The following is a 24,995-nucleotide window of genomic DNA, read 5'->3' as shown; positions in this document are numbered from 1 at the left end:
TAAAAATTTCTGTAGCTATTGACCAGATTGAGTACAAAGTTATGCAGCTGCTAATGTAGGCAGAAGTAGTTTGCAATAATCTGTGTTGATTATACTCTTGGATTGTGTCCAGTCCCTAACTGCATTCTTTTTGACATATCATTTCAGTTGCACACGGTATTTAATAATTTCTCTCTTTGAGTGGCTCAATATCCTTCCATTAACAAAAATTGAACCATGCAGTACAGCTGACTTACAGCTCTGAATCACGGCTGAGGCACTGAGATGCCTGATGATTAAATGCTCTTTTGGCTTAGAGCTTAAGTCTTATGATCAGTCTGATTTTACTACTGAGTGGAGATTACTTACACAGATAAATGTGTCTGCTTATAGTGTGTAATGAAACTTTTTATCTTCTTAAATTTGCCTTACTCGTTAGTGAACCATACTGAGACGACTTATGTTAGCAGCAGTAATCATATCTTAGCGTGAAATATAGAACAGTGGTCTCTGTTATGTGAATATCTAAACCCTGGCCTCCATAAAACGATCCCTAAATACAGGTAGTTGTGCCTGTCTGGGATCCCACGGACATTGTCCTTCTGACGGGTCCGTGGCCCAGTGGTGCTTTAGCTGCTTAGATGTCTACACAGTGTATTTTGCACACAGAACATCTCTATGTTATTTTATATAATYTTTGGAAATTTTTGTGTGGCATTAGGGATCAGATGACTGTTTGGTCAAAATCTGGGCTACAGATGATGGGCGCCTGCTCTCAACGTTGCGAGGACACTCGGCCGAAATTTCTGACATGGCTGTTAACTACGAGAACACGCTGCTTGCTGCGGGCAGCTGTGATAAAGTCGTCAGAGTCTGGTGTCTTCGAACCTGTGCCCCACTTGCAGTGCTGCAGGGACACTCAGCTTCCATTACTTCCATACAGGTAAGCAATAACACTTTCCTAAATCATTGATTTAAAATGATGCTAAGGGATGTGGATTAGCAGTAGGGGCTGAACTTTCTCTCTGGGTTTGGCAGGGTAGATTTGCCCCAGCTTGAGGGTATTGCTTCCCAGTGAACTCTGCAGTGGCCAACCGCTGCCTGAATGAATGATCTTGCTTCTGCCAGCTACATTTAACTGCGTGATCCCACTGCTTCCTTCTTGTCAGGTCTGGCAAATGCACAGCCACCAAGCGTGTCAGATCAGCTAGTCGATCCAGTGAAAAAAGGCTCGTGTCTTTGCTGGTAGTCCTTGCACGGAGACTTAATGAACATTCCTGCATTGCTACAGAAAGTTTATTTTTCAGAGAAATGCTGCCTGCTAAAAATCCTCATTCCATGTTGCTTCTTTGCTTGGAATGTATCTTRGTCTGTTTTTTAAGGAACTGTCCTGGATATTGCAGCATACAAAGAYGTTGCAGCTGCCACAGTACAGCACAGATCAGGGTTTGTCGAGAATCTGCACTTGTGCCTGTGCAGTTTCAGTTGTTACATGGCAACTGCCCAGTGAGCAGTAGCAGAGCAGTAAAAAATGATTAAACTGCCAGTATTTGCTTCTGTAGTCTAATCTCTACAATTTGACAGACTGTGCACATAAGAGGAAAATGTACAGACRTGTTTGTCTCGGAATCCCTCCTTGGTAGCCTTGCTGCTTTTGATTCGTCAGTCTTACTCAACGTGCCTGTAGTCCCTGTGGCTTCTCTTTTTCTTGCCTGCATTTCCAATTTTGTCTGATTTAACTAACCTGCAGGTTAGTTACTTTAAGGTGATTTTCTGGAGGCTTGTATTTTACAGCCTAGTTTTGCATTTTGTACATTTTTTATTTATATAGCCTCCCTACACTTTTATAGAATTCTGATGCAATAGAAAATTGTATAAGATTTTTCTATCTGATTTCAAAAAGTGAAAGCCTTTAGCTTCAGAATGAAAAGTTTTTCTACTTCGGAGGAAGGCAGAGAAAAGTTTCTGGAAGAAGGTGGGAACAGGCATCTGGTGATGCTGCTGGTCTTTGTAGGGCTTGGATATAGGAATTATTTTTGTCTGTGTTACTGTATTTGATCCAGTTTTGCTCCTAGGAAGAAGTAATCTCTCAGTTTATTGCTTAAATAAGGGGATGTAGACTTCAATGTTTCATTTCTTCAATTTACTAAGTTTTGTGCAGTAAAAACAAAGACTTGCTCATCAAAACGGAGATATTCTCCATTTTCTCAACTTTATTTTTATGAGAGTTCAGATTCTGCGGTTATTTGTGATACAGGTCTCCGCTCCCAGAGGAAAAGCTAATATGTTTATCATGAAACGTGAATCTCTTGTTAAGTCYATTTACAAGCTTCCATCGTGAAGGGAAGAAGGAAGTTAGCTGATTTAACTGTTACAATTTTATTTTTAGTTCTCTCCAGCAAGAAAAGGAACAACACGATACCTCACTTCTACTGGTGCTGACGGAACAATCTGTTTCTGGCAGTGGCATGCTAACACCGTGAAATTTAAGTAAGCTTGTTTAGATAATTATTTTAAATAAAGGGACAATTTATTTGGAGTTTTAGAGCGCAGAGGAGTACTAGGACAGTTAAATAAAGATGTGTTCCTTTTCAACAACTTTCAGCAAGTTTCCTGAGGATRTATTCTCCTATAGATGTGCTGGTGGCCCACTCTGGCATGATTGCCATACCAGTGTGGGAGACAGAGAGGGGTCTGCTCTCGTGTGTTGCAAGTCTGTACTATTACGACCCAGAAGAGAGACAGARGTCTGAGCTATTATTTCTGTCCTTTGCAAACCAGTGTTGTGGAAGAATGTTCAACTTTTATGTTTAGGACCACATTCTTCTCTAAAATGTGTAGGCAAAGAAGTTTCAGTGCTTTTAATCAGAAGAACACACATCTGCAGGTGTCATCAAACCCACAGAYATTAGGGAGTCAATTTTAGTAGAACAGTAACTCCCTAATTTCTGTGTTAAATATATTTGAGTTGGTGAGCGTAATGACAAATATGTTAAAACAGTCTCTTCGATTTAGAAAATGGTAGTTTTCTTGTTTAATAAATTAAAAATAAGCAACAGTGAACTTGGATATGAATTCTGAAATAGAGGATTTCAGGATGGACATGTTGATCTTACCAGCTAAGTTGCTATGCACTGTTCTTGTTGTATGGCATTGAATTAAACTAGTTAAAAAAAAAAATGTTGTGTTTTTGCAAATAGGGATCGCCCTGTAAAATTTGCGGAAAGGTCCAGGCCTGGTGTTCAGATATCTTGTTCATCTTTCAGTTCTGGTATGTATACATTATAAAGTGGGGGAAAGTATTTTATCCTTAGGTGGCAAGACTTTCAGGTCATTTTAAATACAAATAGTGTTAAACCCGTCYTCAGTTAATTACAACACTGTCAAATTGTGATTGTTTGTACTGCAATTTTTTATGCTAAGTATCTGCTTCATGCTGTTTTTTTTTCCTTTTTCCTTATTTATTTATTTATTTATTTTTTTTAATTTAAGCTAAAATGTCTTGACCRTTTCAGAGAAAGGCTAAAGCCTTCAATCTTTAGCCTATTAGTTTTCTCTTTGTGAAGTTCTAGTCTCTTGAAAAGTTCTTGAAATGTGGCAGACAGCTGGCTTCTGCTTAAAAGATTACACTTCTGCTAATCTTCCAGAATTTGGCTAAATTCTAGGAGGATCAATTCTCCTTTGAYGTCTTTGGCCTTCAGTAATTCCCAGTGTTTCCCACTGAGGAGTCTCGGTCTCTCCTTCTGCTAACCAAGCTACACATGGAGCTTCTTGACAGAATAATCAAGTTTGTACCAGCCTGGGAGTATAGGGGCAAGACTGGGTTATCTCATTAGTGAACAGTTATTCAGTGATCTATTTAATGCTTTTTCTTTACACTGAGCAACGGACTATGAAGCAGTCTATTGAATGATCATTAAATGGCCCAAGTTCTTACTGTGAAYTGGATGTTTTTGAAAATACCATTTTTCACTGAGGTCCTTTGTTCCAGCTTTCARTTCTCAAAAACAGTGATATTACAGAGCAAAATGACGTGATTTCTGAAATTGGGAGCTGTTCTACAGCCGTATGATCCTTACCCATATTCCTTTTCTTAAAAACAGTATTTCTGAACTTGCTAAAACTGTGTGAGTGCCATAAACTACACAATAGTGCCCAGTAATAGCAATTATTACTACAAATAATATTTTGTGCAATATTATAAATAGAAAACAAATTAACATTAAAAGAAAATAGTTTGATTTCTGACTCCTAATTCAGCAATATTTTTTTTATTGTGCACTCAAGTAAGTATTGAAAACTTACTTAAATATCTTGCCTAATATTGACCAATGAGGATTTTAAACTATTTTCTGTCTACTTTTTACATAGGCTGAAAGCACTGCAGTTTGAGGAAAAACAGAATAATTCATTGGATGAATGTTGTGAMTTGGAATATTATCTTTCTTTGGCCATAAATGTTTATGATTGGAAAATACCGTAGAGCTCGTWGTTATTTTAAAGTTCATATGCTCTGAGAAAGTGCAGATCAAATACAAATTGTTYATGTTAACTTCTTTCAGATCATATTTCTTTATTGAAATTTTTTCTTTCAAACTGTAATGTGCTGCCTTGATAATAATGCAGWGGTTAAAATTTGTAGTTCCTTGGGTGGCTTTTCTTCTCACGGAAAACACTGTCTTTCTTAGGTGGCATGTTCATTGCAACAGGTAGTACCGACCATGTGATAAGAATATATTATTTGGGCTCAGAATCTCCAGAGAAAATTGCTGAGTTAGAGTCTCATACGGTAAGAGAAGAATCAGAAAGCAAATCTTTCTCCCACCCCAATTTACCTTATTTCAGGAAGTTAAGTTGGATTTGTACATCATAGTCAACTTGTTTTCTGTCTTTAGAATTCAGTTGGCTGTCAACACTGTGATATTTAAACAACCTGAAATTGTATATTTATTTTAAAATTCTTTTGAGACAGATGTCTGCAAAGTGTGTGTCTTATGTAGTTTATCCTCCCAGAARAAACCTTTATATGTGACCAGGAGGTCACAGGGCTAAGTGATTTTCTCATATTCTTGAAGTATGTGATGCAAGAAGGGATTAAAGTAGGTCTTCTACTTTAGCAGTTTTCATGCAAGATATTATTTTTCCTGTTAAATTTACTGTTGAGTATTTAACAGTCTCGACCGAAAATCTTTGTAATGAGAATAAACGAAGTAGATCTGATTTTAGAATATGCAGTCATATTTGGAACGTGAGAGTTTTTTTGGGGGGAAAAAAGTTAAAAATATCCTTTTGAATGCAATGTAGAAGGATTCTTGCAAAATTCTATTTTAAATACATATATATGATGACCTTAAATATTAGTTGTTAGGTTGCTGAATCTTGATAGTTTTTATTAAAACTGCTGAATGTCTCAAAATAATTTAATACAGCCTGATAATAAGAAAGTGTCACTAACATAGTATCAAATATTTCTTCATTTCTTAGTTTCCTCCTTTATTCCTCCAAAAATTCCTTTAATTTTTGAAAGTCTAACCTTCCTAATGTCACAGACTGGTGTCAGCCCACCCCTGAAAGAAATTCAAATTTGGATCCTTAGTTTTCAGAAGCTAGAAATGTCAGCAGTAGTAAAGAACAGCAAATGCATGTGGCCAACACAATTCTGCAGGAAAAAAAATGCAAACAACAAAACCATATCTAAGACTTAATATTTGTTTCTGACATGTTAAATGTGGAAATAAAGCCAAAGTTTACTTTTTTTTTTCCCAACAAAATATTTCAAAGTCATTTTGTGATAGGTTTAAAGGTTGCAAACCCCTTGTGATCCTTTTCACTTGTCACCCGTTTTCTCTCTTACTGAATCTTGTACCCAYGAGGTACTCTTGCTGGCTTAGACTGTTTCTTATTCCTGTTAACTGTGTGGCRTGTGGAAGGTTCGGGGTTTCCCGGGCAGAGCTTACGCTGAGTCGCATATGGTGCGATGGCTGACACAGAAATCCCTTGTGCCGCTAGGGACGCCTGGAGCAACAGAAGTTCTCTACCTCTCTGGATTTTCTGTTTTAATGACCATCACCATATGACTGGGGAAATTCTGACTTCAAATTTGACTTTTCTAATTACAAATTTGTAGGACAGTGTGTTGTAAGAGATGTGTAGGAAGATGCAATTTGCTTGTTCGAAGTTCATCATTAAGATCTTTCTGGATGAGCTTTTTAGCTTACAAAACACTTGCTGTTTTTTTTCCCCTCATTTAGGACAAAGTAGTTGCAGTCCAGTTCTGTAACAACGGGGACAGGTAAGTGGGTGTCCTGGGATTTTCCCATGTGAAGTATGGTATTTATTTTTCCAAATAACTTTTCAGAGAAAATCTGGTGTAACAATATAAGTGTTCTATGACTGTGCATTTATCTTGACTTTTTTTTTTTAAATTTTATTTTAAGATTGAGCAAATTGCAAACTAGATTCTGTAGCCTTTCTCTGTAAGTGTCTCACTTAACAAGACTGGCTGTGGAGTACAGAGCGGGCTACTTCTGGAGTAAGAGGCTGTGTGACACAAGTGAGCATTATAATAAATACAGTTGTGAGCAAAAATTAGACCAGTTAGCCAGACAGAAGAGTGTGCTTCATGATCTGGAGAGCGATCGCCTACAAGGAGTTGTGGTCTGTTTTTCGCTAGTGGAGCATCTCTTGCAAGGTGTTCGTGCTTTTTTTTTTTTCCCCAAATATTATTATTATTTTTAACTAGTATGTCATCTGGTTAAAACGGAAGAGAGCTGGTCAGCTTTATGATTTCAGTCCAGTTAGAGCAAGATGAAAAATAACTGTAAATATATATTTATTTGCCTGTGATTTATCTGTGTGGCTCTCGTATTAGTTAGTGACTTCGGGGTGTTCACGTGCGTGGTGACTGCACCGCGCATCTGTTTGCCCTCCATTTCCCCTGCGTTCTGCTGCATTTGCTTTCAGTACCATTTATACTAGCAGGGGACTAGAAAGCAACCAGTGATTGGCATAATTTTAGAATATTTTCCTAACAATATATGACTGTGGATACGTTGCTGAAAAACAAGCTCGTTGACGACTTTGATCCAAATCCTTGGTGATTGATTTCTTCTGTCAGGCCTTCTTTGAGCAACGGTTTGAGTAAGAAAGTTGTCTTTCCTAATGCTCAGAGTTCTGAGAAATATGGGAAAAAAAGGAAGGCTTTTTGTTTTTTAATGAACAGACTGTTAATTCGTAAGAGCTCAGCTTTTGTGAGGCTCTGTAGAGAGAAACCTGACAAGGAGCAGCCAGGCCCTCTTCTTGTATTTTTAACTCTAAAATAATTTTAAAAAACCCGCAAGATTTATTCCCACAGGGGAGTAAGCCCAGAACAACTCTCTTCAGTGGGATTTAAAAGTGCAGTTGATTGTCACATCCCAAATTTGGATCTAGCCTAGTTAGCACATAAAACTTCCTTGTTTAACAGGTCAGTGTTAGATACATTAAAACTTTCCTTCACGTGTGTTCTTCCCATAATCTTAAGGCCTTTGGGTTTTGATGTTCATTTTGTTGATTTGCTTTATTCATGTTAAGACTAGACGGTAGTGCTCATCATAAGGATTAAAATCAGGATGTTCATGATGAAATTTATATAGGTGCCTATGGGCAGGTGTGTGTGTCGACACACCTGTGTTAGTAGTAGGGCAAGTTACGGGCGGCGATCAACACTGTGCAGTGATCGGCATCATCGCATAGGCGTAACTCTGCCAGCTTTCCCTTGTATTCCTTACTTTGCTTGGCAATGCAAGCAAAACTGTAGCTCAGCCAGTATAGCTGCAGCAGTAGTGAGACTTCTTTGTCATGTGAAATTATATGGGAGTAAACTAGAGCTTAGTGATATAATTATGCTAACGGTTCCTTCCAGATGATGTGAAAGCACAAGCTGCACTGAAAGTTTTAATTCATATAGTCGCTGGATATTATACTCATCTGCTACTATCCTGCTTTTAATGGAAAAGTGAAAACTTCCTGTTTATTTTAATATAATGAAAGAAAGAGTTGAAAGTAAAACAGGAACTTGTTACAAGCTTTTTCTTTCTTTTTTTTTTTAAAAAAACACTTCATCATAGTGGAAAAGTTCAGATCAGGGAAACTGAAAAGGTGAAGCAATCACTTATTAGTATAAAATTGTGTAGACTTGCATTTTTGCATATAATGTTTATAAATAAATTTAATATGCTTTTAAAGGGATGGCTGTCCTGTGAAAGCATTTAACTTGAGAAACTTTTTTTGTATATTGTCAACAAAAAATGATTTCTGTAACATCATCAAACTGCTTTGACTTAATTAAAAGTATTCACTAGATACTTAATTTCTTAAATAGGAGGGACTTTTAAAAGAAAAATACTTGTATTCAACTTCACATACAGGGCTATTTACTTTTGTTCCACTTGGGTATTTTCCTTTTCTCTCTTCACCCTCTCCCTAAGTTAATGTATTATAATTTATGCTAGACTTCTGGCATGTATTTTCCTTTTTTTTCCTGCCACTATGAACTTCTCAAGGGATTTGCTGATGTCATTAGAAAGGGAATGTGCAGCTTGTATGAATTACAACATTGAAGTCATTCCAAGGCCATCTGTTAGCTGTAACCAAACATAATTAATGTTGTGAGATATCAACTGCTTTGTACTGTACCATGTCTGATATGAAAATTGTAACCTCACTGTCTTTGAATTACACTCCAGATATGCACAAACAGTGTAAAGAATAAATGTTGAAAAAAGATTAAATATTTTCTAGCTGCTGTACTGTTTCAAATGGATTTGCTCTTGGCTCACCAAAATTTTGTAGCTGCCTGGTCCCTGTGACAGTAATTCATGGATGTTTTATGACTGGTTAAATACATCTATGTTTGGGCATATAGAGTAAAACAAGTGTATTCACACATGTGTGTGTGTGCGCGTACGCACATATGCAAGTATACAAGTATGCATTTACGAGTGTATATACATACTTATGCATGCACATGTGTGTATGTTTGTTTGCTGCGGAATAACATAAAAGAGCTTGTAGAGAGCTGAGAGATGACTGATGGTCCTCTGCCAGGCTCCAAAATATTCTTGCCATAGAATTGAGCATGTCTCAATGTCAGACATTCTTGCTGAGGATGGAAAACTACATAAGGAATCTACTGAATAATGAGAAAATAAGATCGTAAGTTAGACATATAGTGTTTGACCAAAAGCAGCGATAATTTATCCTTCAGAGTTTGATAACTTTTTTTTTCCCCCCTCATAGCTTAAGATTTGTCAGTGGAAGCAGAGATGGAACAGCAAGAATATGGCAGTATGAGCAGCAGGAGTGGAAGAGCATAGTCCTGGATATGGCTACTAAAGTGACAGGGTAAAGCAAACCAAAACATAAGACAGCTTGTAGCATCACTTATATGTGAAACAAAATCTTTCATCATATTTAAGCCTATTTATTTATTTCCATTTTGAGTGAATATTAGTGCCTATTTTTTGCGAAAATTCTGTGTCTATGTGTTCAGTGATATAATTAATTAGGCTTGGCAGGCAAACATTAATACCTCAATATGTCTGTACTCTAATGGTTGGTGAATACTTGATTTTTTTTTTTTACATAAGAAGTAAAAATGTCAAGCAGAGTTCATATCACTGAGAAGTTATAGTAGAGACTCATTGATCATATACTGACCTGCATATTTTTTCAAATGTCTGAAACAATTGTCATTTTATGTCATCTCTCTGCAAGATTATAGTAGCGACTGCCAGAATCAGTCTCTTCAGGTTATTAGTATTTCTTTCTTTTATTTTATAAAATATGCTGTGCTATGTTGTTTTTTGTGGTAYGGAATACAGTTAAAATTACAGTGAATAATAAAATAGAGAAAGATCGTGAGCAAAATACACGATATGAATGCAAAAATGAACAAATTCAAGAGTTTCTAAAGAGTCACACGGTCACTGGTGTAGGTAATAGTAACTGAAATCATAGACGAGACTGACTGTTTCAGTAAGTAAGTTTAGTAAAAAAGCCCTTATATTGCCCATTAAAGATTATTTTACACATCCCGAAGACAAATGACAGTAACCCAAAAGTTACTGAGAGGTGTGAAATTGATTCCTTTCTCTGGCAGTATTCCTTCTAAAATACATTTTGGATTTCTTATTTCATTCCAAAGTCTGGTTTGCTTGGCAGAATTTCTTGTAAATATATATCCAGAATGTTTTTAGCATTGTATTTTTACTTAATTTTTCAGATACGAGATGGGATATGTTCATTCAGTTCTCAGTTCAGTTAGGGTTTTGGCTTTAGCTTTTCTTTCTGTGATCCTCAAGTGGCTTCGGTTAGTGGGCTTGTAACTGAATATGCGCAGTCACAAAAAGCAGAGCTGGAGAAATGCATTAGAAAGGTTTTGTCCATTTCACTCTACGCTTTTGCAGAATTCTTTATATTTCATGTGGTTACATTTCTAATAAGCTAGCTGGCAAGGTGTGATTTGGATTTATTTAGCAAGTTTGGGCTTGTTACAGAGTTTACTTTAGGACGGTGTTTTGATGACTGACAAGAAAAATGCCCTTAGGAAAAAGACAATAGAACTGACTAGTTTGAAAGTTGGGTAGACCAAGAAGGTCATTTAAAAAGTTTAAATGCTCTAAGTTTAGAGGAAAAAAGCTGCTCTAAAGTTTTCCTTGAGCGATTTTCTAACTACTCAAGGAAATAAAACTCTCTACGTGTGTCTTAGTGCACAGAATATTTACTGTACCTGTTTTTATCACTGCAGTACCCATGCATCATTCTCCTTCGTTGGCCAGTAGTCACGGTGGTGGCAACCATAATTTTGCTATTTTCAAACTGAATTACTGCTGTTAAATGTTACTGTGTACAGAGTTGCTGATTTATTTCCTAAATAATACATTTCCTTAGAAACAACGTAGCATCTGGGGAGGACAAGGTTTCTAAACTGAAGGTTACTATGGTGGCCTGGGATAGACATGATGCCACCGTCATCACTGCAGTCAACAATTTCCTTCTGAAAGTGTGGAACTCATCCACAGGACAGCTTCTTCATAGCTTATCTGTGAGTAAAATTCCAGGAAATAATACCGAATTGTTATAATTCATCTCTGAAAATGTTTTGAGGTTGAACTGCATCGTCGTACCTCTTGGTGAGGAAAGTTTTGTCCTGAAGTACACCAGCTGCTTCCTGCATATCGGGAGGAGTAATGTCCCATGGGGAAAGGAGCTGATAGCTAAAGTGCTGCTAGACCCTGATGATTGCTGGCTGACAAGGGAGACCTTTGGAGGCCGCTGCCTGTGCCCAGATTAGAGGGCTGCAGCTGTCCTCCCTGCTGATTTCTCCTTCCTCCCCCTCCCGCTCCGTCTTGACTGTGCTGAGCTGCGGTCTGAGGTATTTATAAAGTGGGCAGTAATGAGGCCAATCCTCTGATGGAGAAGTGGCCTGAGTACAGACTTGGGTGCAGTCTAGTATCTAGGAAATCGAGCTGCTGTAGAAGTCTACCTGTGCTGAGATGTCCTCACACTAAATATTGGCATGTTTGGAGATATTACATGAAGAAACATATTTTATTTTTCACCCTGCTTTTATTGCAGGGTCATGATGATGAAGTTTTTGTTCTGGAAGCTCATCCGTTTGACCAAAGGATCATACTTTCAGCAGGTCATGATGGAAATATTTTCGTATGGGATATAGACAAAGGAACAAAAATTCGCAATTATTTCAACATGGTAAGAGTGATCAAGGAAGTATTTCTTTTTTTCACACTTGTGCAGAACTGGACACAAGGCACAAGCAGGTTTCATTATATACCCATGGTGACCATGTTACAACAGGATATTGAAGGATATTAATCCTGCATATTAAAAGAGAAAATCCTATACTGTTCATTAAGCCATGCCAAAGTATGTCTTTGCATCTTGTAAATGTAATAATAGATCTTTTATAAAAGTCTATTACATATGAAAATTATTCATGTGTATTGGTATGTTTATATCATGCAAAAAATGAAGCAAAGTAAACCAGTAAGTCTGTGTGTTTTAACACAGGGCTGTGGTCTGGAAAACAGTATGATTGGCTTTTTGCTGCAGCTATCTTAATATGCCCAGTGTCAGATTTGTTGCTTTGATCCTAGTATTGAGCAAATGCAGCTGCGCTGCTTCTCGACCTGAGCTAGCTTGGGTTTTCTTACCTGAACTTGCTAGCGCTTGTGTTTGTGAAACCTGCTTTTGTGGAGCTAACATGTCTCTTATGTCTCTTCTGATGTGGGATTGCCCTATATCTTCTAGTAACACAAAATGGACACTTTTCAGTGGTTGTTTCAGAACTTACCTTGACAGTTGCACTGAAACTTCAGGAAATGAGAAAGTGCAAGATATTAATTCTTGTTGTTCAGTTATACTTTATTATTAAAGTGGAAAAAATAAAAATGCAAATCAGTCTTGGGCAAGGTGACAATTTACACTGAATTAGAGCTCAATATTTGAGGGAGGACAGGTGAAATTTTCTTGCTAATACTTGTTTAGAGATTGTATGATTTTAAAAGGGATACTGTATACTTGGATACAGATTGAGGGCCAAGGCCATGGAGCTGTATTTGATTGCAAGTTCTCACCAGATGGACAGCATTTTGCCTGCACAGACTCTCATGGACATCTGCTACTATTTGGGTTTGGATGCAATAAATATTATGAAAAGGTGGGTTGAATGAAGTTTAAACTCGTCTGTGTCTTGACCTGATTTTATGTTAGAAGTATTTGTGTTACCGTTTATTCCCTCCCGCTGCCCCAGACTAAATAGTGGTTAGATCATGGAACAGTTGCTGTTATACTGAAGTCAAAAAGATTCAGATAAGGGAATCTTTAATCAGAGAAACAAAGCTTTAATTTCTGTCTTCATCTCCCTTGGTCTTATACTCTTGAATTCTGATCTTTGCGTCAAGCTCAGGTAATAGAACACGTTTGTGGTACGAGTCTGTTCTCTGTGATAACATTTCTCCTGCTGATCTTAAATGTAGGAGTTGGGGCATGTGGGTATGGGAGCCATTCCAAAGCAGCGAGACAGCTGCAAATAGCCATTTTGTATTTATATATTTTATATTTATATATTTACTAAATTTTCTTGCAGATTCCAGATCAGATGTTCTTCCATACAGATTACCGACCACTGATCCGTGATGCAAATAACTATGTTCTGGATGAACAGACTCAACAGGCTCCACATCTTATGCCTCCTCCATTCCTGGTGGATGTTGATGGAAATCCTCATCCCACAAGATATCAGCGGCTAGTACCAGGGAGAGAAAATTGCAAGGATGAACAACTTATTCCTCAACTGGGATATGTGGCTAATGGTATGCTATCTGAAATCCGTGTGTAATACATGTATTGCACTGTACTGAGTACCAGTTCAGTAGGCTGCTACTATAAGGATCTGCTTAATTAAGTTCTTCTGAAAATAGTGGTTTAAATTTGGTGTAGAATAGAAGAGGAGATGGGGTGGCTTTATGGCATAGAGGAAATGTTTGGAATCAACTTCCCTGGAGTTATAATGAGGAGAGAGCAGTATTCCAGTATCTGTAGGCTTCTGTCAGGTATACAGTGACAGGCTCAAAGAATTGTCCTGTTAACCTCAGTGTAGCGATACATGCAATTAAGGAAGAAGGAAGGCAAGACATTGAAGAAACACTTTTTGTCCTTTAAAACAGGCTTTGTTTTTCCTGTGGATATAAATTTGTAACATGCTGATCTCCGTAAGATGTCTTCCATTAATACCTACCAAAGCAGCGTTCCTCTTTATGAGGAATCGTATTTGTGTTTTTTTATACATAGTCTGTAATTTTAGGTTTTTAACATGGCTTCTCTTTTAAAGGCAGGTTTTGGGCTCCATTTATTCCATGAGAGCAGAAGGATAGCTGCTGGTCAGATACTGTTCAGATCAGATAGACAAATTGTGCACAATTTTGAATTTGTTTCTATGGTGTTTAGTAAAACAGAAATTAATAATTTTGTAAGCAGTTATGGCTTTGTTCTTATCAAGGTGATGGTGAAGTAGTTGAACAAGTCATTGGGCAGCAAACTAATGACCAGGATGAAAGTATTCTTGATGGAATGATTAGAGAGCTACAGAGGGAACAAGATCTAAGGCTAATTAATGAGGGAGAAACTCTTCCAAACCCTCCACTCAACAGATCCCACTCTGTTAATGGAGGTAAGTGGACCTTCTTTACCTCTGTTAGCTGTTTCTTTTACTAAAGCATGGTAAAGTACTAATCAAAGTATGTTAAACTTGCTGCATGTTTCAGGACTATGTCTTTAAGGATAGTTTCTTCTCTTGTTCATATAAATGTTGTTGACCTGTGTGGAGCTCTTGAGCATTCTGCTAATGCCAACAGAGGAAATAAAAGTTTAAGTTGCAGCTGAGGACATGCAGTGGTCTTAATTAGACATTATCTCGTTACTTAGAACTGTTAGAGTATAATTAATTCCATTGTAAGCCTTTTATAAAAACAAGTATGAATTTTACTATATTATCTTGATGTCGCTTAATCACTGCAGGGATGTTGCTTTCCATTTAATCATGTGAATCATTATCATGTTTAATCTCTGATAATCAGAGAATATCAATGGAATAAAATGTTGTGACAGACTGATGGCTTCCTGTTGCAGCATAAATGCTAAAGCTGAGCATCAGTGTTTATAAAATAAACGGCTGCTCCATCTTAGTATTTCCTTATGAAGCTTGACATTATTCTGCTGTTAGCTTTCTGCTAATGTGACTTTAATGTACACCCTTATTAAAAATTAAAAATAAACTCAGATGTGAGCAGCTGACTGTGAAGCAGCTGACTGTCTGCACTTCGTGTAACAGAGCAGATGCTACGGACTTGCACTGCAAGTCATCCTGCGCTTTTAAAAAATTTACATGTGCTAATAAGTTAGTTCTAGGTTAAATGACTGATTATACACATCTGAATTCAATCTCCGTGGTAAAGCTTATTAGAATTACTGGAATTGGAGTTGCTTACCTTTAGATTGAAGAAGAAGACAGTAAAATATTAGTGAAAAATCCAAAACCACACTTTTGCTTTGATCTAAATTGGTAGTGTCATGAAGGTGGTCTAGCAGCCAGTGTCAGCTTGCAGGAAATCTTTTCTGCTTCTTGTGATAGGKTTATCTGTTGCTCAGTCTCAACCTTCAGTTAAAATATATTTGTGAAAGAGCAATTTTAAATGTGAGTGGTATAGAGATTGATGTGCTGTTATGGTCCAGAACYGGCTTTTATCAGTGGCTTTACCGCATAAACTACATTTGTTTATGTGAATTAGGTCCTTAATACATAGTCTAATTGATATTTTAATAGCTAAATATTTTATATCTGTTTGCATTACTGAGAATGTAATATAAGCATGTAAAATTGTGTTGCTGTATTCCCAAATGACAAGATAATTTAGGGCAACAGTTGCCCCGGTCCTAATATTTATCAACCTTTTTGTCTCACTTTGTTACCTAGACTCAGTCTCTGTGATTTCTCCTGAGTATGTAGCATCATKTTATGGTGCTACCTGAGGAAAAGTCTAGAGAAGGAGCAATGCCTCTGGCTCATTACAAATACAGAACAAATTGCGATACTACAGAAATGTGAAAACTTGCAGCAGTCTATTGCTTTTGGTGGCAGTCTTGCCGTTTGTTGTAGCGTAGTATTTTAAAGGCTCTGAAGTCAGGATTCTTAACAATCAACAGGACTTTGGTTTGTTGGCCACTTAAATGCTCTTAAAACTTTCCTCACAAATTATATTCTTTGCTTGCATCAGATATCTCAAAGCTAACAGCACATCACAGTATTTATGACCATGTGAAGTGGTATGTGATGTTACAGTATGCGCGTCGTAGTCCAAATAGCTCCAATAGTCCAAATACCAATATATAAAAATCTCCTTTGTCAGAAGTAAATGCAAAAATAGTTAAAACAGTCAGTTTTGTGCATCCAATAGATCAGATGATATAGGAGGTTGTGCTCCTTTTATAATGATCGGTGGATGCCTTCCCTAGGAAAAGGGAGCTGAACTTTGTYCTTTGGTACCAAAGGAAGCTCTGCGCAACGCTTAAGCATTAAATCCTAAATTTTATTGATGGCTCGCAGAAGTAAAGAAAAATCTTTTTCTTTTGTAGCTCTCCGAAGTCCAAGTTTGGATGTAACGTCTCCACCAAATGTTGGTCTCCGGAGAAGCGGTCAGATTGAAGGGGTCCGGCAAATGCATCACAACGCTCCCCGAAGTCAAATGGCGACCGAGAGAGATCTCATGGCGTGGAGCAGAAGAGTTGTGGTGAACGAGCTCTCTCCAGGTGTCAGCAAGTAAGATGCTACCTACGTGTGCTAGGAAAAAAAAGATTAAACTGTGTTATGTTTTAATATTTCTTTCATATACCTCAACTAACAGATTTGTTCATTTAACTGTAGATGTGATTCTAGGGGTGAAGTATGTGTGAATGCTTCTAGGACTACTTTTCCACAGATTTCTGTAACAAGGCAACAAGCAGTATTTTAATGTGTATTTTAATAAGACTCTCAATTAATGTGAATAAAATGGATGTTTCCTATGTGTAATTAGGGTCCAGGAAGAATGTCGAGCTGCCAAAGGTGAAATAGAAATTAATTTATACACTGTTGAAAAGAAGAGAAAGCCATCCCACACCTTACAACGGGTGAGTTAATTCAGCTGAAGAGGAAACTTGGGTGTGAAGCAATACTGAGCACACAACAGCAACAAAATCCAACGTTAAGAAATGTTTTAGAAGATAAATAGTACTGTTACTCTATCTCTCTAACTTTTATCTGTAGTTGTAATTTTTCTGTATTTTTACTGTAATATGCAATTAGCAGTGATGAATCGCTATCCCTCAGGCTTCAGTAGTGGGGAAATGCTGGGGAACAGGGAAGGCAAAGCCACAGTGGATATTCAATTTGTGGAAACTAGGAAAAATATTAGAGGTGTCACACTACTTTAAGTGATTAGTTTTTATCTTATCCAGAGGCTGCAGGTGTTTGTTAGAAAAAAGGGATTTCTCCACAATTCCAGTTTCCAAGAGGGACTGCAGCTTTTAAATAAGTAGAGCAAATATTGAACCAAAAATTGAACCAAAAAAAAAAAAGTGCATGCACCCATACAAACACTCACAAGTATAGAAATGATGTCTTTTCAATTCTAATTCTGGATTTCCTGGTTGTCATCTAYAAATGGGATATAATGTCCAGTCATTCTAATGAGGCAACTTTTACGCAACATGGCTCACTATTAGATATCTAATCTTTTTCTTTTTGCCCCTCCTGTCCTGTGACGAAAGAATGATTATCAACCAGGTAGCGGAAGGTCTTTGAGAAGAAACCAACGCAAACGCCAGCATGCCTACCAAACGCGCTCCACGATAGAACACAATCAGCAAGGAGCAAGTCAAAATGCACGTGCACGGGAAGAATCAGACAGCTCCTCTGAGGTCTGATACAGCAAGTGATTCTTTCAATATGTTCCCTATTCACAAATAGCATGGTTGACAGCAGATGTGCTCGGAGTACTGTTGACGTTAAGACCCCATGTTCCTTTCTCTGTCTGGAAAGGAACACTCAACTCTTTGAGTCTCTTAGATTTGTGCTTTTACTGTAGTATGTTGATCTTGGAGAGAGAAGGATCACTTATCTCATTGCCAGTACAGATTCAAAACTAGCTTGGAACAAGGTTGTGTATTTTTGGAAATCTGAAACATTTTCAAGTAAATTTAACTTTTTTTTGATAAACCACTTGCTGTTTCGAGCATTCACACATAGCAGATTTCATACTGCACATGTATTAGGGGTCACATTCAGCACTTTGATTTTGTCTACATCTGTAGACAATTGTTGAAAGAGATTGAGTATTGGTATTAATCACTGATACTGGCAATGGAAGAACTTAAAATATCCCAGCTCAAATATAACTTGCTGTCATTGAGGAAGCGTGCAAAGTAAAAAGAGACTGAACATCATCACTTTGTAAATGCTGTGAATAGACAGAATAGATGGTAAATTCACACTAAAATAAGTTAATCAAATACTGACACAAGGTCTCTTACTATGGTTCTAATACCATTAAAATTCACACTTCTCTTGCTATAGGAATTATATAAGCCTGTAGTTTAATATTAATTAGGATAGAGAAAGAAACTGTGGACTTAATTAAAGCTAAAACAGTTGTTAAATACAGAACTTTTCTAAGGTGAGACAAGTCATACAACTTGTTTGCAAATAAAGATGAGACATTTTTAAACTCGACCAAAAGTGAAACCTTTTGTTTTTAATACAGGAAGATGAGACAGCTGGTACAAGTGATGCATCTTTGGATGATCCTGTGGCAGCGTGGCAAAGTGAAAGCAGTTCCAGGTAGCTTTATTAGTCTCCTGATTATTATATTTAAAGTAAGACCAATTGATGTTGTAATAATAATATGACTACAAATTCAGGGAGAAGTATTACTGCCCGATCTCATAAACCATAGAAATTCATTACAAAATCACACAAATTCATCGCACCTTATGAAAGATTGAAGCAGGTGAATACTTGCATGTGTTAAGACGCCAATGCAATTGCAGAAGTTTTTATAACAGTACTTTACTGTGAAAAACAGAGTGCAAAAAACTCTTAATATTGAAGACTAATTTTTTTTGCAATTCTGTAGGAAACTGTTTTGGTTGGTTGGGTTTTTGCAAAACAGGTGCCAGTTTGTTGTTTCTACTAGAAATATTGACAGAAGTACATAGAGTTCTTCCATTCATACTTTAATATGTCCTAATTTGTTCTGTTGTCAAGACGTATTTTTGTACAGGTTCTACAGTCTCATTCTTAATGCTGTCCTTTTATGACTAGAAGCAACATGAGCTAATGTAAATACAGTATGTGAGTTATTTAGATGTTACATAAGCTAGCAAAGTATTTTCAAAAGAATATGCCCTTGTTATCTAAATTTTTCATGCTTTCTATGTAGTTCAGTCAGTGCTTGTAACCATCTGTGATTTGGTGAGATAAATAGTGTAAGAATAGGTATAAGCTATAACTCCAGTTCTACATGAGTTTGCAACTGATGAAATAATCTCATGAAACACATAAATTTGGTAGAGCTCAGGTTTTCTTTAAATTCACATGAGAATAAAATTTTGCTCTAATCCTGCCATCTGCTCCTCATCACGAGTAGAGCACGTTGAAGGGTTGGGCCTCTCACTCTGTTGTGTGAAAACTGAAGTGCTGTTTTATTTCTTAAAACTTAATATTATCTACAGTGATTCATCGAGTGAATATTCTGACTGGACAGCAGATGCTGGAATTAATCTCCAACCTCCAAAGAGACAAACCAGACAAGCAGCTCGGAAAATCTGTAGTAGTTCCGAAGATGAAAATGTGAAGGGAACAAAAGGACTGGAGGAAAAAAGAAGGAAACTTAAACAACCTAGAAAAAAGGTTAATAATTTTGAAGGCCTTTTTGGCTCTATGGATATAGGTTCCTCCCCCCCCCCCCCAAAAAAAAAAGTAGTTGTGTTTTCAAAGTAAAATTTCTGAAAAGCAAGTATACAGTAAGAAAAATCCTACAGAGAACACAATAATGCTAGTATCAGAGTGGTCTGAYCTGTTTTTTGTGCTGTGTGACATAGATGTGCTTCCCTTCTCATGCAGGCAGCTTTCTGTTACTGGTGGGAGGTTTACTCCCAGATTTACATTCTTTGCTCCAGTTAGGTGCATCTGTATGACATCTAAATTTTCTTTTCTTTTCTTTTCTTTTTTTYTTTTTTTTTTTTTTTCCTTTTCCTGTTTTGAAGCTGACATTTAGAATATTTCTAAGGAAAGAAATGTGATTATTTATGAACATCTTAATCTTCTATTATATTGTTAAAGAACATTTCTTGCCATCTAAAGACAGGATTTTTGGAAGGCTGGCATTTCAGCGTTGCTCAGCCCTTGTATTTAGCTATATAATCAGTTGTTCATGTACTCTGCCATAGCAATTACAACTTGCACTTCAAATTTAATGTAATATATTTAAGAAACCGAGTGGACTGCTTTCGATGGAAGGTGAACCAAGTGAAGAATGGCTTGCTCCACAGTGGATCTTGGATACCATACCGCGTCGCTCACCTTTTGTCCCACAAATGGGAGATGAGGTAACGAGCGTAGCAATCTTGAAACTCCCGTCTAGGCTGATGAGCTTGTTTCAGTCATGGCTATTAAATCAAGGAATGTTTTCAATGAATCATGCTCAAAGTAGTCTGAGTTTTCAGAGAGCCGGTTGTTTGCAGCTGGCTTTTCTATGTCTCTTCTTGCACACACATAACTCTTATTAATAGCAGTGAGAATTGATTGTGCATCTTCAAACAACCATATGCTTCTTAATGATCCCCATTTTGGAGGCTCGTACTAGTTGCTACTTTGGTGGCTGAGATAAATGTTTTTAGGGAGAAAAGTGCTTTGGAACAAAATAAGGGAACATGCAGCTGGTTTTAAAAAGAATGGTGTCTGAGGTGTTTGTAGAAGTTTTTGAATAAACAGGAATACAATTATTTTTTTTCTTATTTCTTTTTAAGATCATATACTTTAGGCAAGGCCATGAGGCCTATGTGCGGGCAGTAAGGAAAGCCAAAATTTACAGTATTAACATGCAAAAACAACCATGGAACAAAATGGAACTCAGGGTAAGTTAAATAGTTACTTCAAAGAGCTGAACATCAGTATGTCTCTGTAATGTAAAATTGACATTAAAAAACAATATGAAAAGTATGATGAAAACATTATTTTAAGGTTTATTTTAATTTTGGTACTAACATTTTAAAATGGATATATTTATTAACACACAACCTTTACACCTCCTCAGTTCTAATAATAGGATGCCAAAAAGATACTAAAGAAAGTGAAAACTTACCTAGCATGGTATTCTTTCCTATTAGATGTGAAATATTTAGAATATTAAAGGAAAGAAAGTTCAAAATGAGAGCAATTAAGCACTGGAAATGGTTGCCTGGAGAGACAGTGGAATCTCCTTGAAGATTTTCAGAACTCGACAGGACAAGGCCCTGAGTTAACTTGACCTAACTTAGATGTTAGCCCTGCTATGAGCAGGATGGTGGACAAGATACCTGCCAGAGGTCCCTTTCCAACCTACGTTATTTTACGACTCTGTGGTTTCTCCCCCTCCTTGATGCGCTCTCGTACAGAACCCACAACTCAAAAGGTTTTTTTATATTTCTATTGATTCTCCACAATGACCGAAAAGTTTAGATACTATTTACTGATCTCAGTGTAAGGGTAATAAGTGAGGTATCATCATGAGAAGATCTAAATGTATGCACAGGCTCTATTAAACAATGCATCTACTTAGGTGTGTAATTGTGCGTGCTTTTGTCTTGAAAGAGCAAGACAGTAACTTGCTCTTGCTTTTTATATTATGGATTGATTGGTAGATGCTAGACTTGTATAGTTTTGTCAGCTTTTTTGCTTTGAATCAATATAAGGAGTCCCCTAATATTTAATCCATAGTGTTATTTTATTTTATTTCTGCTTTACTCAGAATTCATATCGAGAGAAAAATGTAGAACTGAATGTTATATATGCTAATATTTGTATTATATGTATATAGCATATATTTGTATTAGCTGCATCAGAACATGTGGTTCTGTTGATGAAAATAATTGCGTTAGTGGAAAAATAGCTAGTTACTTATCTTAGGTATTCAGTAATTCCAGCTGTAGTGTAAGTAGTGACACACAGTACATCCTCAAAGGCATCACAGGGTAGTAAGGAAAAGGAAATGGTGTTTCACATAGGAAAGAAATCTTGCCACCTTCTGATGTTTGACAGGATATGATCACACCAGGCTGTTGTGTCCTCTTCTAAAGGAAGTATTTCCTTTGAATTTTCCCTGTATGTTGCTATGCAAAGGTGAGGAGAGGCCTTGGGTTTTGTCAAGTATAAACTTTGGTGCCCTCACTGTGGTTAAAACCAAAAAATGGTACGTTCCTTAGAAACTTCCTACAATAGTTAAATAAAATATGGGTACCTTGTTCATAAATATAGCATGGGAATGAGCATTTTTTGTCTTTTTCATCCTTCTTTCGAAGGAGGCTGTGTTTTGATTTTTAGTTTTTGGTAATGAAATATGGGTGAAATTACTTGGGCTTAGAGTGGAAACAAATTTCTTTTTTATTTGTATACATTTGGTACTTTAACTTGGATATGTTTCTGTTTTCAACAAGTTAAAATAATACTATTCCATGCTTATTGATAAATAGGAACAAGAATTTGTGAAGACTGTAGGAATTAAATATGAAGTCGGGCCTCCTACGCTCTGCTGCTTGAAGCTTGCATTCCTTGACCCAATTACAGGCAAAATGACAGGAGAATCATTTTCCATAAAGTGAGTAACTGAAATGCTGCCGACTTTCTTCGAGAAATTTTCTTATAATTTAAAGCCTTCTCCCTTCCCCTCCCCACCTCCCTTTTTTTTGTCCTTTAAATGCATAGTGATGGTATTTGTTTGTTACAACACCAAATTTGAAAATAAAATGCATGAAATTTTGTGTTTGGAGACTGAAAAGCTTGTCTGTATTGTACATGTAGATCTGTGCTTTGGAAAATAGTGGTTTTTTGGTTTTTGTTTGTTTGTTTTTCATAAAGGTACCACGATATGCCAGATGTTATTGACTTCCTTGTGCTGCATCAGTTTTATAATGAAGCCAAAGAAAGGAACTGGCAGATAGGTAACTACTGTTTTACCACATACATGTGTTTGGCAACATTTTTCACAAGTTATTTGATAGGATACTTTTTTTTTTTTTTTTTTTTTAGAGATTGAGTAACTCCTGTGTATTTTAGACTTGAAAGTGGTGTTTGCAACAAATGTCAACATATTAAGTATACGGATTTTATACTACATTGTTTATGTTATGATAAAGAACCTAGAAGAGTATACATTTCTTTTTATTTTGTATTCAGCTTGAGAATCTTACTGTGTTTGCTTACTGTCTGAGGTTTCTGCAACACTGCTGCAGAGTACTCCTGTGACTTTTCAGAGTCAGACCGTGTGTTTGTGATTTGTGGTGGTTTGTTCGTCAGACAGCGTGCAGCATCTCTGACGTGTGATACAAAGGACTCTACCACATATGATGATATGGCAAACTTTACTTGATGCTTGCTACAGTTGCTGTAGTAAAAGAAAAAATGAGAGGAACTGTTAATAAGTCTATTATAGCAGAAGAATCAACTGTCATATTGTGGTTTGAAGTGTGGAGGTATCTGTGGTTAAGTACCAGAAATGTAGGAGTTTTCCCTTTGGGGGGAGGACTTGATCCCTGTGGTGCAAAATGTAGGAATCCAAGTAGTGCATTTAAGAAAGATAAAGCTGATTCTCTARAAGAAGTATTTAGCAGTTACTTGCATTGTTCTTTAGCTAAATTCAGATTATTTTTTTCTTCTAGGGGATAGATTTCGCAGTATAATAGATGATGCTTGGTGGTTTGGAACTGTGGAGAGTCAGCAGCCTTTCCAGACAGAATATCCTGATAGTTCCTTCCAGTGCTACTGTGTCCAGTAAGGACTTACATGGTTGTAATATATCAGAGACGTTTACACACTTCTGGGTCTCTTAGGTGTTTACATATAACTTAAATGTGTACCTCTGAGGACAAGGATCTCTTTTTCCATTTAAATAAATAATCAGCTACTTTGTGTTTATTGATGTATTTACAAACTTACTGCTAAAACAACACTATCAGTATGGACAGCAGTGCAGTGAATGTATAGGAGATGCAAGGGAAAAATAAGGGGGCAAGTCTAGCTAGTGACACAGGCCCATTTCTAATAGACGTGACCATTTCTTCTAAGTCTGTTTGAGAAAAGGCGTCTCATTATATTCTGCCAGATGAAAAATCAAATGCTTTAATTTATGCATTTGAATGTAATTTTTTCTTTTTCTTTCCCTTGTGGTTTTTTTTTTTTCCTCCAATAGCTGGGACAATAATGAAAGAGAGAGGATGAGTCCATGGGACATGGAACCAATCCCAGAAGGAAGTAAGTATGTTTTGAATTCATGTCCAGATATCATTATATAGCTTTGTGACACTAATACTAGTACTTACCGTTGTTGAATTCTTCGTGTTTAGCTGCTTATCCGGAGGAGGTTGGTGCTGGAGTTCCTGTGACTCCGGATGAACTGACAGCTCTTTTGTACAAACCCCAGGAAGGAGAATGGGGGGCCCATTCCAGAGATGAAGAATGTGAACGAGTAATTCGGGGGATTGAACAACTTCTTTCCCTTGGTATGTTTGGAGAGAGGGCAGAAGGAGTGTGATGGCACCTAACTGTAGGGCAGACCGAATGAATTGTTGGGAGTTGGAATGGAGTATCTGAAATGTGCTTAACTAAATCAGTGAAAAGAGCCTTTTTAATTTCAAGCAGTGCCCTTCTCAGTTATACTTCCCTGTTTGTGAGGCTTGACCTGTTTCCTTTCAAGTTAATGAGGATTTTTAGTGGCTTGTATCCAAACACAAATGAGCAAAACATTGACTTAAACCCTCCCCTGCCCAAAACCAACTAACAAATCCTCACCAAACATCCTCACCAACAAGGACCTTGGAAATACTTTCATAATGCAACTGTTTGATAGCATGATATTTTTAAAAATCTGCCCTATATTTGTACACAGAACACTTCTATATTCTTCATTTATGTCACTTTTTGCATTAGTGCTGTTGTAAGTGTGTATACCATGTTGCTTTTCAGCAATGCAATTGGCTGCTGCCTGGAAATCAGAAATGTGTTAATTAAACAAAAAATGCTTATTCAAATGTAATTAACAGATCATACAAGAGGAGGCATCCTGTCCTTTGGGTAGTGGCTTGTCCAGCTGTAGATCTCTACTGCTTTTGCTGAATTATTAAAGAAAAAAATACCCAGAAACTGTTTGTTTAAAGGAATGTAGTTA

General features: G+C 36.9%; 1 protein-coding gene across 2 annotated transcripts in view; it reads left to right on the top strand.

The window, feature by feature from the left end:
- Positions 1-24,995, top strand: part of BRWD3 (bromodomain and WD repeat domain containing 3) — a 60,528-nt gene that overhangs the window by 18,511 nt on the left and 17,022 nt on the right. For both annotated transcript variants that reach the window (XM_085325980.1, XM_085325979.1), the window contains exons 5-27: positions 701-922; positions 2,369-2,469; positions 3,180-3,250; positions 4,668-4,768; positions 6,231-6,271; positions 9,259-9,363; positions 10,912-11,065; positions 11,599-11,733; positions 12,572-12,700; positions 13,130-13,355; positions 14,042-14,212; positions 16,174-16,357; positions 16,614-16,707; positions 17,347-17,496; positions 18,339-18,415; positions 19,309-19,486; positions 20,068-20,184; positions 20,605-20,712; positions 22,306-22,430; positions 22,691-22,773; positions 23,491-23,602; positions 24,021-24,082; positions 24,175-24,330. In XM_085325980.1, the coding sequence (XP_085182106.1) occupies positions 701-922; positions 2,369-2,469; positions 3,180-3,250; positions 4,668-4,768; positions 6,231-6,271; positions 9,259-9,363; positions 10,912-11,065; positions 11,599-11,733; positions 12,572-12,700; positions 13,130-13,355; positions 14,042-14,212; positions 16,174-16,357; positions 16,614-16,707; positions 17,347-17,496; positions 18,339-18,415; positions 19,309-19,486; positions 20,068-20,184; positions 20,605-20,712; positions 22,306-22,430; positions 22,691-22,773; positions 23,491-23,602; positions 24,021-24,082; positions 24,175-24,330 (2,902 nt within the window). The remainder of the gene's footprint in view (positions 1-700; positions 923-2,368; positions 2,470-3,179; positions 3,251-4,667; positions 4,769-6,230; positions 6,272-9,258; positions 9,364-10,911; positions 11,066-11,598; positions 11,734-12,571; positions 12,701-13,129; positions 13,356-14,041; positions 14,213-16,173; positions 16,358-16,613; positions 16,708-17,346; positions 17,497-18,338; positions 18,416-19,308; positions 19,487-20,067; positions 20,185-20,604; positions 20,713-22,305; positions 22,431-22,690; positions 22,774-23,490; positions 23,603-24,020; positions 24,083-24,174; positions 24,331-24,995) is intronic.

Source organism: Rhea americana, unplaced genomic scaffold, assembly GCF_003343005.1.
Source record: "Rhea americana isolate MKP2758 unplaced genomic scaffold, rheAme1 scaffold_125, whole genome shotgun sequence".
In the NCBI taxonomy this organism is placed as follows: domain Eukaryota; kingdom Metazoa; phylum Chordata; class Aves; order Rheiformes; family Rheidae; genus Rhea; species Rhea americana.
Note: the sequence above shows the minus strand (reverse complement) of the source record. Positions and strands in the feature narration are given on the sequence as shown.